This window comes from Ceratotherium simum, chromosome 37 (genome assembly GCF_057802395.1).
Source record: "Ceratotherium simum simum isolate JZ-2026a chromosome 37, ASM5780239v1, whole genome shotgun sequence".
NCBI classification, from domain to species: domain Eukaryota; kingdom Metazoa; phylum Chordata; class Mammalia; order Perissodactyla; family Rhinocerotidae; genus Ceratotherium; species Ceratotherium simum.
The window spans coordinates 1,760,778-1,773,982 of record NC_141936.1 but is presented as its reverse complement, the minus strand read 5'-3'; the positions used below and the strand labels follow the sequence as shown (position 1 = coordinate 1,773,982).

Below are 13,205 nucleotides of genomic sequence, written 5' to 3'. Positions count from 1 at the left end.
GCCCGCCGACCCCCGCGATGTCACGCGGCGCCGCCTGGGCGCTGATCTTGGCCGTGGCCCTGGGGCTCCGGGCGCGCGGGGTGCGCGGCGCGGTGGCGCTCGCCGACTTCTACCCATTCGGCGCGGAGCGCGGCGACGCTGTCACCCCCAAGCAGGACGACGGCGGCTCGGGGCTGCGGCCGCTGTCCGTGCCCTTCCCGTTCTTCGGCGCGGAGCACTCCGGACTCTACGTGAGTAACCCCGAGCCCACGGGGGGCGCCAGGGAGGGCGCTGCGCCCCGGCCCTGCCCGCCGGCCCCGACTCCCGCCGCCGCCGCCAGCAACTTGGCACCGCGACGGCCAGAGGTGGAATGAGGACAGCGCTTCCTCCCTCCGGCAGCCAAGGCCGGACAGCGGCCCGCGGGAGAGGCGGGCGGGGTGGTGGGGGCGCGAGCTGCAGCCTGGCCACCCCGGCGAGTGGAGTGCGGCCCGCCCCTGCCCAGGCCCCTGTCCCTGCCTGGCCAGCCTGGACCTTGGAAAGTGTGCAGGGAGCGCGTCTGCTGGCGACTGGTCCCCAGCGCAGGCGGGGGAGTCCTGGCTCCGTCCTGGTTCTTTCTGCCACAGCAGTCTGGCAGCAGGCACGTGCTTCCTGGGGCCTCAGTTTCCCAATGGGGCACCTGGCCCTTTCAGTGCCTCACCTGGCCTGCCAAGGTCTCAGCCCCTCTCAGGGCTACTTTGGCCCTGCCCTCAGGTGACACCTGAGGCCCTGTGCCAGGAGGCTGGGACCCCTGCCCAGGCGTTCAGGGCAGAGCCTGTATCTCTGCAGACCCCCACTGGGTAGGGCAGCAGCTGGGGGTGGTGTGGGGACTCAGTGGGCTTGTCCTCACTGCCTTTCTCTCCCTCCCCTCCTGAGTCTAGGGGTTGGCCACTCAGGCCCACACCTTCCAAACAGGACTCCCAGAGGGGGCTCTGGAGCTGGGACTCAGGAGGGCAGGAACAGCTGAGTCAGGCTGAAGGAAAGCCCTGAGTGCCAGTTCCATCTCCACCACTCCCAGGGCAGGACCCTGGGCCAGCCCTTCTTAGGCCACTGAGGGAATGAAATATTGCACCTCATCACTACATCAAGCATTTACTGTGGGTGGGCCACTGTGCACTGGCACCCCACCATTCCCTGAATGGCAGCTAGAAAAGTGTTGGGCCAGCCTGATGTGCTGTTACCTCCAACACCATCGCCCAACCATGACCTCGGCCACTTCCATCACCATCACCACCACCACCTCTACCACCTCTATCATCAACCCCACCATCAATCTCATCATTAGCACCACCACTTCCACCATCCACCCTGCCATCAACCCACCATCAGCACCACCATCTTCGCTGCTAACTCCTCTCTCAGGCTGTCACCTCCTCCATCAGCACCTCTTTCGACCCCACTACCAGCATCTCTTCCACCACTACCAACATCAGCTCCACCATCTTCAACACCACCTCCATTACTATCCACATCTTTGGCACTATTGTCATCATCCTTACCCACCACTATCCATGTGGCCTCCACTACCAGAGCCACCAACATCACTGGCTCCCTCCACCACTGTGACCACTCCACAGCCTGGCAGCTACCTTTCCCGTGCCTGTGCAGGAAGGCCTTCTCACCTTGGTGGCAGCATTTGGTGATATGACAGTGTTGGGAGGAGGCAGCTGTTCTCTCTGTAGATGCCACTCAACTGAAAGTCCCTCTGGGCCAGGACTTGGACAGAGGGGCAGGACTGACTTCCAGAAGTATGAGGTAGGCAGGGCAGAGCTGTGCTCAGGGTCTGCGGGAGCCGGAGGAGGCCCATACATCTTAGAAATGGGAAAACTCATGCTGGCACCATCTTAACAGAACACTGTCAAAATGTTCCTTAAGCATTTGGGTCAGGTTCAACTTTCCCACTCAAAGTCACAGGTGAAAATATTATTAAAACAGTTGACCCTCTTAATAGCCTCACCAAAAACATCTACCCTTGCCAAAACAACTGGAAGAAACGGTTCTAAAGTGGAAAGATCTGCAAGCAAAACAAATGGTTTCATCAGAAACGAACATTCTGGCTGCTAACAAAACATCTATCTCCATAAGAGCTTTTTCCTGAAACAAAGATATTATTTGAAAAACACTTGCCCGTGTAGACATAGTGAGCCCACTTCACCTTCTCTTTACTTAGTGAGAAAGACACTGGAATTCTTGAGAGAGCAATGCCCAGGACGCCTTGCCTGGAATAACTATGAGGGCTCTGTGGTCAATGAGGGAGCAGGAAGGTGGGACAGGAGGCATGTTAGAATTAAAGCCAAACAGAGAAGGGAAAGTGTTTATTCCATTTATCCTGAAGCAAGTGGATCTGACCAGGGCCTGCCCATGCCCACCCTGGCTGAGAGGACACTTCCTGCATGCCCTTGACCTCTGACCCTTGTCCAGCTGGGCACCACATCAGTCCACCCTGAGACCGGGCACCTGTGTCCCGCAGAGTGAGAACCCTCCATGGGCCACCCCCTCGCTGGCCTCTGCCCCCTCAGTCCCCAGCCCATTGCTTGGCAAAGAGCAGGCTTGTTGGGTAAATGGATGGATGGTTGGATGGATGGATGGATGGATGGATAGATGAATGCCTCAGCCCTCTGACACTGACCACACATCACACGTGGAAATTAGAAGTGACCCTGCATAGAAACAGCACACAGACTATGGCCTGAGCAAGGACTCAGTCCTGAGGCACATGGGGTGGCCCTCCTTTCTGGAAGGCACCCATCATTTTGCTTCTTTCTCATGTCATAGCAGCTGTATGTGGTAGGTTGTAAGGCTCTGAAAACCGCCGCCAGTCCATTTTACTGCTAAGGTTCTAAACACAACCCAGGCCACTACTGCTGGTGGGCATGGAGCCTGCACCAACCCTGCTGAGTGGGAACTTTCCTGCCGGGAGCTGCACGACAGCTCATGGGTGAAGACAGCAGCTGTGCCGTGGCCTATCCACCTGGGACCGGCCCAGGTGGAGTGTGTGCTTGGGGCAGGCGTGGGGACTGAGAGGCAGTGAGCCTGGCTAGTGGCAATGAGGGGGTTCCTGTTTCCCCATGGAAGCCCCCAGGGGCCCCCGACCAAGGGTAGGGTCTTAGGGCCATAAAGGAAGATCTTGGTTTATTTGGCATCAGGAGCCCCAATTGGTGGCCTTGGGTAGGATGTCACCTCTCAGCCTCTGTTCCTTTGTGGAGGAAAGGGGGTGCCAGGTCAGCAATGTCTGTGAAGGTGCCCACGAGGGACCCACGAGTCTGTTGCGGGGGTGCAGTGGCCAGGACGTGGGTGCGGGGCCTGCCGATCATGTCTCCAAGACTGAGCTGTTGGGGGTGGTGCACAGGGTGGTGCCTTCTCAGGGTCCCCTCCACTGATCCCCCAAGGGCTTCCTCCAGTCCCTGCTGGCCTCTCACCGGCAGTGCTGTGACCCTCCTTGACCCTCCTGTCTTTTATAACACCATGGGGCCAGTCCCAGAATGTTGAGCCCTGAGTGGGAGGTGGGAAGGATTTGAGGCTGGGCAGGCAGTGGCCCCTGCGGAGCCTGAGGGAAGGAGGAGTGTTGACAGTTGATTTGACCCAAGCTCTGGCCAGCAGCACCTCACCCTCGTGTCCCGAGGCAAGGCTCAGCTGCACACCCATGTCTTCCCACTCTGCTGGCCTCCCCACCCTGCCTCTCCCATCACCCACCCAGGGGAGCTCTGCAGGCCACCTGTGACCTGTGGCTAGTCATTTCCTCCAAGAGCCTCAGTTTCCCCATCTGTGCAGCAGAGCTCCCCCATCTGAGTATGCCTGTGACATATGTCCAACCATTACTGTCACAGCTGTCTGGCCACCAGCTCCAAGCTATCTGGAAAACTCGCCCTGACCCTCAAGGACAAACCCAGTGAGATGGAGGCAGTCTGGCACCAGAATTCTACTTTTTTCTGAACTCACGAAATCCCCGAGGAAACCCCCGAGCCCCCTGGCTGGGAGGAGAGGCCATAGCCCCCGAGGGGCAGACAGGGTCCTGGGCTGTTCCTCTGCAGGCCCCTGTCCACCAAGGCCCCCACGCTGTGGACCAGCCCCTCCTTGATGCTCCCTTCCTGCTGGTGCCTGGGGAGGAGGGGGAGCAGGAGGAAGAGGATCCAGGAGGTGTCACTGGGCGGGGGTTGAGGGAGAATGCTGCAGTGATCTGGCTCGAGGTTTAAAGTACATCTCTAACTTCACAGTCTACCTGCAGGCAGTATCACACTCCCTAAAGTAGAACCTTCCAACCATGTTCATCCTTTTCCCTCTCTGGCCTTCATGCTGTTGTTGTCACATGCTTCACTTTTACACGTTATAAACCCTCTGTTATGATTTTACTTTTAAATAGTCAATTATCATTTAAAGAGATTAAAAATTAGAAAAGTCTTTTATATTTATCCACATGTTTACCATTTACTAGTCTTCTTCGTTCCTCTGTGTAGATCTAAATTTCCATTGGATATCATTTTGTTTCTGCTTGAAAAACTTCCTTTAACATTTCTTATAGTGCAGGCCTGCTGGGAATAAATTCTGTTTTTTAATCTGAAAATTTCTTTACAGTCATGTGTCACTTAACGATGGGGATACATTCTGAGAAATGCATCATTAGGCAGTTTTGTCATTGTGTGAACATCAGGGAGTGTACTTACACAACCTAGATGGTATAGCCTACTGTACACATAGCCTACATGGTACTAATCTTATGGGACCACCATCATATATGTGGTTCATCATTGACCGAAACGTCATTATGCAGCTCATGACTGTATTTACCTTCGTTTTTGAAAGCTCTTTCTGCTGGGTGGGTGTAGAATTCTAGATTGACTTTGTTTTCTTTCATTTCTTTAAAGATGCTGCTCCATTGACTCTGGCTTGCATAGTTCCTAATGAGGAGTCTACTGTCATTCTCTGTTCCTTTATGTATAATGTCTTTTTATCTCTGACGGCTTTCAAGATTTTCTTTTTACCATGGCTTTCCAGCAATTTGATTGTTAGATGCATTAGTGTGAGGGGTTTTTTATGTTTCTTCTGCTTGGGGTTCACTATGACTCATGATTTGTGGGTATATAGTTTTCATGAAATTTGAAAAATATCTCAGCCATCTTCAAATAATTTTTTCCCTCCTCCTTTCTCTCCTCTTATTCAGAGACTCAAATTCTATGTATATTAAACTGCTTGCTATTGTCCCAGAGCTCATTGAGGCTTTGTTCATTTTTTTATTGTCTTTTTTCTCTGTGTCCTTCATTTTGATCATTTCTATATTTATGTCCTCAAGTTCGCTAATTTTTTCTTCTGCGGTATCTAACTTCCCATTAATCCCATGCAGTGTATTTTCATTTCAGATCTTTTATTTTGTGCTTATATAAGTTCCATTTGATCTTTTATGCATCTTTCATTTCTCTCATCATTATGTTGACGTTTTCTTTTATATCCTGGGCATATTTTTAATCTTTATAATAGTTGCTTTAATGTTATTATTTACTAATTTTAGCGAGTAAAATTTGAGTACAATATTTTCATTATATACTTGCAATCTAGCTTTGTTTTTCACAGTGATACAGGCTAGCAATTCTGAAACTTTTGAGAAGATGAGTAAATATATTGAGAATAATGGGGGCCTCAGTGGTGAAGATGGGAGTTGCAAATATAGAAAGGAAGGAGCATAAAGTGAAACCTGTGGTTTTGTGTTCAGGATTAGAACTAGGTATATCAGTATAACTCATGCTACATATGTTCGTATATTATGACAGATGGATGTAGACATAGGTATATATGTATGTGTACCTGTGCATATACATGCACACATATTTCCCAGCTCTGTCCACTCAGAGGAATGGAAGCAATGACACCCCAATAGTAGTGAGCACTCCTAGCACTCAGATCTTGGTTTCTAAGCACTAATCTCCACTTAAAGGAACCAGGCTCTTTGGAGATTATATGGCCGTGGCAGGAAAAGTACGAAATGAGCCTGGAAAATCTTGTTGTGTCAGAAAGTAAGAAAGTGCTCAAAGAATGATTGAGATGTGTCTTAAGAACAGAGGTATTCTGAAAGGTGCTGTCACTGGCCGTGTCTGGGAAAGTTTGAGCATTAAAATGATGATAGTAGCAGATTTTAACCAATTAAATAAAGGGGGAGCCAGTGAGTTCACACTGATATAAGTAAATAAATGTTTCAATCTATAAATGGAGGAGGAAGTAGTTTTGTTAGGATTGCATCAACGTTAAGTTTTCTGATCTGGGTAACTGTTTGCCTACATGAGAGAATGTCCTTGTTCATGAGAAATACACACTGAAGTGTTTAATGAGTAAAGGGTCATCATGTCTGAAACCTACTCACAAATTGTTCAGGAAACATTCTATCTATTTATCTAGAAAGAGAGAATGATAAAGCAAATGGGACAGAATCCTAGCAGTTGGTGAATGTGGATAAAGAGTACGAGGGAGTTCCTTGGAATACTCTTGCACTTTTTCTGTAATTTTGACATTACATCAAAACATACAGTTACCCTGGCAAATGCCGTCTGTTGGGAACACCCTCATGTCTGTGCTGCCACAGAGCACACACCTGACCATCCTCACTGGGAGGTAAGCCGGCCAGCTGGGAATGACCCAGGGGTCCTCGTGCCTCGGCTCTCGGTGACTCTATGAAGCTAGAACTTCTTAGCTAGAAGTGGCCAGCTTGAGAAACTGTCCTCCCAGTCAGCTATCCATCCACTCACCACTGACTCATTCACTAATTCGTTCATTCGTTCATTCATTCCAAGCCTCGACTGAGCCCTTGATCAGAGTCAAGGAGTAGACACACTAGAGCAGCAGTATGTTCTCTTTTTAGTATTACAATCATTTTTGTCTATTTTGTTCACTGTGCTATCCCAGCTTCTGGCAGAGTGCTAGCTCCTAGAAGCTGATTACTGGGATGATACCCCCATAATTCCACCATCCAGAAATAAGCACTTTTAACATTTTGGTGAAATTCTTCCTGATCTGCTTTCAAACATATTTAAGGTTCTACAAAACAAACTTGGGGTTGCCATTTCATACAAGTTTCTATTTTGCATATTTCTTTCAATGTTATACCATGAGCATTTTCCCATGCCTTAAATTTGCTGTGAAAACATGCTTTTTGGTATAGTATAATATTCCATGCTGTGGCTATACCATTTATATATGATGGTTTTAACCAGTCACTAGTTGTTGACTATGTGGGTGGTTTCAGTGTCTCCCATGATGCTCTGGTGCTCATCCATCCCATACACACTTTTATTCCAGAGGTGTGCACTGGCCCTAGAATCAGTGTTTTAGCCAGATCTTCCTGATACCTGTCCAGGGCCCCACCTGCAAAGTGCTATTCCTCCTGAGGATATCTACCAGCCTGCCCTCCTGCTCACGGGTGACCTTGGACACTCCTAACCCTGTGGGCTCAAGTCTCCCCTGCCTCCCATTACAGGTAGAGGACTGACCAAGACAAGCCGTCCCCACAGTGCCCCAGCCACAGGTGCTCCTGTGGCCCACTGGCTTCCAGGCTGGACAGGGTGTCCTGTGGTCCAGTTGATGATGGGGGTGGGGGCAGTGGGCAGGCCCCAAGACAGAACAAACTGGAAGAGCCTGGGCCCCAGTGGATTGGAGTCTGCTCCCACGGGTCTGTGACCAGGTGGCTGGGTCGGGCAGCCCAGCTGGTTTCACCCCATACCTCCTCTACAGGGGGCCCAGCCTCGGAGCCTGAACATCCATAAACTGGTTCTTTACAAAGTAGGGCAAGTCATTCATTAAACGCCTACTGTGTGCACAGCCACTGCACTGCTCCCTAGCCCTAGGACTCAGCACATGCAGAAGTCTGAGTTCTTCAGGCGGAGTCCAGGGGAGGAGAAGTGGAAATAGGACAGTGTCCAGGCATGGGTCCCTGACCCCAAACCCTCCACATAGTGGGGCAGGCCCAGACCACACTGTCCTCTGGGCTGGTCCAGAGGCTTGTCCAGGGCCAGACACAGCTGCTCAGGCCCTGGAACACATTCTGCAGCAAACATTGCCTGTTGCCTGCTCTGGGCATTGGGGGCATCGGGCACAGGCAGCCTCAGAGGCTTACTGGGGATGGGGCTGTGGTCTCAAAGGAGTGACCGCTGTTCCCAGAAGTGAGACTGGCAGGGTGAGAGTCCCAGGTGTGTGTGGGGAGCAGATACATACCAGGTCTGCATTTGGAGATTGCATCTCCAGCTGTGGTGGCTGCGGATGACAGTGGACCCAATGGTGGCCACAGAGATGCAGGGTGGCCAAAAGGAGGCCCTCTGTCTGAGGTATGGACCAGGCTGAGGGCAGGCAAGATCTAAAGAGAGGCCAAGAGGCAGCCACTCAGGCTGGTGATGGACGCGGAGGGAGGGCATGGATGCCCAGGCAATGTGGGACTGCTGCCCACAGGCAGGGCATGTTCCAGGGCCTCTGGATAGTTGGGCCCTGGCCCTGGAGGAACGCCTCGCCAAGGTGTACCAGAGGTGAGGCTAGGAGGAGGCTTTTCCAGGGAGGGGGAGGCAGGAGCTGCCATCTACACAAGGAAGGAGAGGGGCCAGTGGAGAGGGAGGACAGCAGGAGGGACAGGACATGGGAGGGACAGGTGCTTGGACACCCTAGAGAGGCAGCCCCTGTTGCAGGGGCTCAAGGGCCTGGGCTCAGGGCCACAGGCAGTGCCACGAGGCCCTGCAGGAGACCAGAGGGTGGCAACAGGGAGGCCCTGGATGCCAGACAGCAGGAGAGAGGACACAGCAGGAAATGCCACCCAGGGCCCATAGCCCAGGAGGGCTCAGCCTGGGAGGGAAGGACGGGCTGCTTCTCCAACACCATGCTTCTCCTTTCCCACCCTCCGGGGAATCCCTCCTTCTCCGCCCCCACAACTGGGCACTGAATCCAGCTCAGCCGCCCCTCCCGCGGATGGCGGCCCTGGCTGGCCCTAGCAGGAGCTGCCTACCCCCATCACTCTTGCTCTCCTGCAGCCGTGCATGGTGTTCCCTGGGTGCTCAGCCAAGGGCTAGCCGCCCTCCTTTCCGACTGGGCGAGCAGGGGGGTCTGGGTCTCCAGGGCTCAGACCCCACCTGGCCCTCCCAGGGGCCCCAGGGGCCCTGCCCGCAATGCCCTGCCAGCAGGACTCCAGCCCCCAACTGTGCTTGTGGGAGGAATTCTAATTACCCAGAAAGCTGCCAGGAAATAAAAGACATGCCTACATTTTTCAAAACAAGCTTATAAAAGGCCTCAGGGGCTTTATTGTTCTATTTTGGCAGAGAAGTCAAAGCAGGAACCAGGGCCCCGCCCTTTTGATCTGATGTTTGCAGAGCTGGGGTGCTGCTGCCGCGTGCGGGGTCCCTGGCTCCCCTCCAGGCCCGCCCACCCCTGTCAGAGCAGCCCTCTGCCCAGCAAGGGTGGCCCCAGTGAGCCCTCAGCTCCCCAGCTCAGGGACCAGCCAGACATACGTCACATGCTTTTGGCTGGAAGTCACCTCCGAGCGGCTCTCCAGGACATTTCCGCTCTTTCCTGGTTTTATCCAAGTCGGAAATGCCACCAGTGCCATCTCTCTGTGCTTTCCCCTGAACCAGCAGAGGGCCAGCACTGACCTGCAGGAAAGGCGTGGGTGCCCCCTGGCCAGCCCCTTCCTGGTCACAAACGCCCCTGCCCCCAGTCAAGGACGGGCCTCCTCCATGCCCCGCAGGCCCCCTCGGAGTTCACAAAGTCACTGCAGCTTCCTGTTGCATATGGCCTTGGGGCTGCCCCAAGGGAACGGCCCAGGCAGCGACCAGTGACTCCCCCACCAAGATCCTCAGCCTGCTCAGAGCCTGCTCCCCCACCATTGACCACAGGCCCCCTGCACCCCACCTGGGAGAGGGGGGTACGGGGGGGCGGGGGAGGAGCGGCACGGAGGCAGCACATGCTGCCTGCCCCCGCCCCTGCACTCAGCTCCGTCCACCACACAGACTTCACCAGGCAGCCTGTGTGCAAGTCCTGCCCTGGATTGTGACACCCAGAGAGGCGGCCCCTGTTGTGGGAGTGGAGAGTGATGCCAGAACTGATCCTAAGGCCTGGGCTTGGGGAGACCAGAGGGTGGCCACAGGGAGGCCCTGGACGGCAGGATCCGCAGGCAGCGGCTAGGAGAGCCTTGAGGGATGCCAAGCAAAAGGCCCTGAGGGTCAATAACAAGCACATCCTCCTTCCTTCCTGCTCCTGGATCTCCCTGCGTGTCTGCAAATGACCCAATGGGCTGGGCTGGCTTCAGGCCCTCACAGCCAGCTGGTGTGGGGCAGCATGTTCCAGGCCCTGGACCCCAGCAAACACCCACCCAGGCCCATGGTCAGGTTTCTGAGAAGTCAGTGGCTGAACAGCATGCTAGTGGGCCCCCGCTTCTCAAAGTCAAGGATGGGGATTAAACCTTGCTACTCATTTAAGAACATCTGTTAAGCGGGTGAGGAGGCATCAGCAGGAGGTCGGGTCTCATCCTTTTTCCTTGTTCTCCATGTCTGTATTGGGTGTTTTACAAAGTGCTTTTGCAGGTAGAAAAAAATAAAAATAAGATTTATACTCTTCAGGAAGTAGCGTCTGCCCAGTCCTGAAGGAGGAGAGGGACCCAGGTGTGGGGCAGAGAGGGACGGCCACATCGCTCCCGCACCCCCAGCTCCCTGCCCTGGGTCAGCTGCCCCCAGCTCTCTGGTCCCTCACCCACCCCACCAATCCCACCAGACATTCGGATGTTCTCATCTGGATAAAGGAAGTCCGAGGAGGTTCCTATCCAGGTGAGAGCGCCCGCCAGCAGCCTGCTTGCCCAGAGCCTGGGCCCCTCCCCGCCTTCTCCACTATGGTCCTGGCCCTGCCCTGCCCTGGCAGGGGAACAGGGCCGGCTTGTTCTGCCTCCTTCCTGGACCCCCAGGCTCCGGGCCCACTCTCCTGTAGGGGAGGGCAGCGGCAGTCTGGGGCGGGGGCAGTGAGGAGAGCTGGATGAGGCCAAGTGCTGGCAGGCAGGCAGCAGGCAGGCCAGGGGCCTCTGCACACACCACACCACCTGAGAGCTGGACTTGCACTTCAAAGGCAGGAAGGAAAACTCAGCGGTCTGTGTGGAGGAGCCACAGCGGGGAGCAGCGAGGCCAGTGGAGGAAGAGGGAGTGCAGGCTGCGGGGAGGGGTGGTGCAGGCAGGTCCCACCCGGGCAGGTGGCCCATGGCCGCCTGCAGCTCCAGCCCAGCCCCAGGGACCCCCACTCCAGCCTACCTTGGCCTCCTGCCCCTCCTGACCCTGCTTCCCCTCCCATCCAGAGGCGTCTTTTCCATCTGTAACTTCTCACCCTTAACTCTTTTTTCCTAAATACATGCAGAAAAGGGAATGCAATGTACATGTACAGCAAAAGAGCAAATGTAAGGCAAACCCTGTGGAACCGCTCCGAGGTAAGGCAGAACATTGTCAGCCGCCAGCCCCTAGCCCCTAAGGTGTGCCCCTTCGTGGCGATGCCCATCACTCTCGTGCTATGTGGCAGCCCCTTCCCTGCCCTCCCACCACACATCCCTAACAAGAACCTTTGTAAACTTCCTCTAAATGGAAGCAGTGTGGTCTGTTCTCCTGCACTTGCCTTCTTCACCCCAGATTGTGTTTAGGCTCGTTCATCGTGTTTTCTTTGGTGTCTTTGTTCATCATCATTGCTGTGTAATTGTGTGAACAGACTACAAGTTGTTGATCTGTGTCACTGTGGTGGACATTTGGGGTTGTTCCTGGTTTTAGACTATTCTTATCAATGCTGTCTATGAAACTTCTGGAACACATGTCCTGGTGCCTGTAAGTACACTCTCGTGTAGACTATACAGCAGGAGTGGGATTGTTGGGCCACGGCATGCCCTGGCTCCAGCTCTGTTAGATGCAACATCGTGTGGGTTCCCACCACACGGCACCCTGGCCAACACTTTTGCCGATGCGGTACTTGTGTCCTGGTGTGTGAACGTGGTTTCAGTGTTCTTTTTCATTAATGACCTGAGCACATCTTGTATATGTTCCTTTACTATTGGATTCCTCATGCGTAAAGCTGCTGTTCAAGTCTTTCTCCTCTTTTCAATGGAGTTAGCTTTTTCTTGTTGATTTGTGGGAGTTCTTTATAAACCAGGTGACAAGTGTAGCAGATGTCTTTCCCATTCTGTGCCTTGTTTAACTCTCTTTAATGGCATCTTTGGGTGAATGGATGTTCTTAGTTTTAATGCAGTACGTGTATCCATCATTTTTTTCTTTTTTTTTTTTTTTTGGTGAGGAAGATTGGCCCTGAGCTAACATCTGTTGCCAATCTTCCTCTTTTTGCTTGAGGAAGATGGTCCCTGAGCTAATATCTGTGCCAGTCTCCCTCTACTTTGTATATGGGATGCCACCACAGCATGGCTTGATGAGTAGTGCCTAGGTCTGTGCCCAGGATCCAAATCTGCAAACCCTGGGCCCGTGAGGCAGAGCATGCGAACTTAACCACTACACTACCGGGCCGGCCCCCCATCTTTATTTTTATGGGTATAGAATATTGCACCTCATTTTACAATCACTCCAAAGTTGCGAATACATTCTCGCATGTGATTCTCCAGCCATGTTTTGCTGCATAGTTTTTGTCGTTCACATTGAGGTGAATTACACACCTGGAGCTGGGTTTTGTGTATGGAGCAAGGTCAGAAGCATGCGGTTCCCATTTTAAGAAAAGCAGAACCACACCAGCCCCCCTTGTTGAGAGGGCCACCCTTCCCAGGGCTCCACAGTGCCCCACTGTCAAAATTGAGCATCCTTGTGCATCTGGGTTCTCCTGGCTCTCTCTCACCTGTCCCCGAGCCAATTCCATCAGGGTTACTGTGGCATTGTAAGAGATCTTGGTATCTGTCAGAGAGGGTCCTTCCATCTTGTTCTTCTCAAAAGGGTCTTGGTTATTCTTGGCTTTGCATTTTCATATAAAATTTAGAATTGGCTTATCAAGTTACACGCACACACATACACACATCTGTTGGTATTTTTATTGAGATTGCATTGAAAATATATATATATCCATGTGAGGAGAACTGATATCTTACAACATTGAGTCATGCAATCCAGGAACATAGTACATTTCTATATTTATTTAGGTTGTCTTTAATGTTTTCAATAAAGTTTTAGAATTGATTACAGAGAAGTCTTGCGCATCTTTTTTAGATTTATTCT

The 13,205-nt window shown here is 52.8% G+C and overlaps 1 protein-coding gene across 1 annotated transcript in view; it reads left to right on the top strand.

Moving 5' to 3' along the window:
- The window catches only part of SNED1 (sushi, nidogen and EGF like domains 1), a 76,208-nt gene continuing 63,003 nt past the window's right edge, over positions 1–13,205 (top strand). The window contains exon 1 of the mRNA XM_004427748.3: positions 1–230. Coding sequence (XP_004427805.1) covers positions 18–230 — 213 coding nt within the window. The 5' untranslated portion in view covers positions 1–17. The remainder of the gene's footprint in view (positions 231–13,205) is intronic.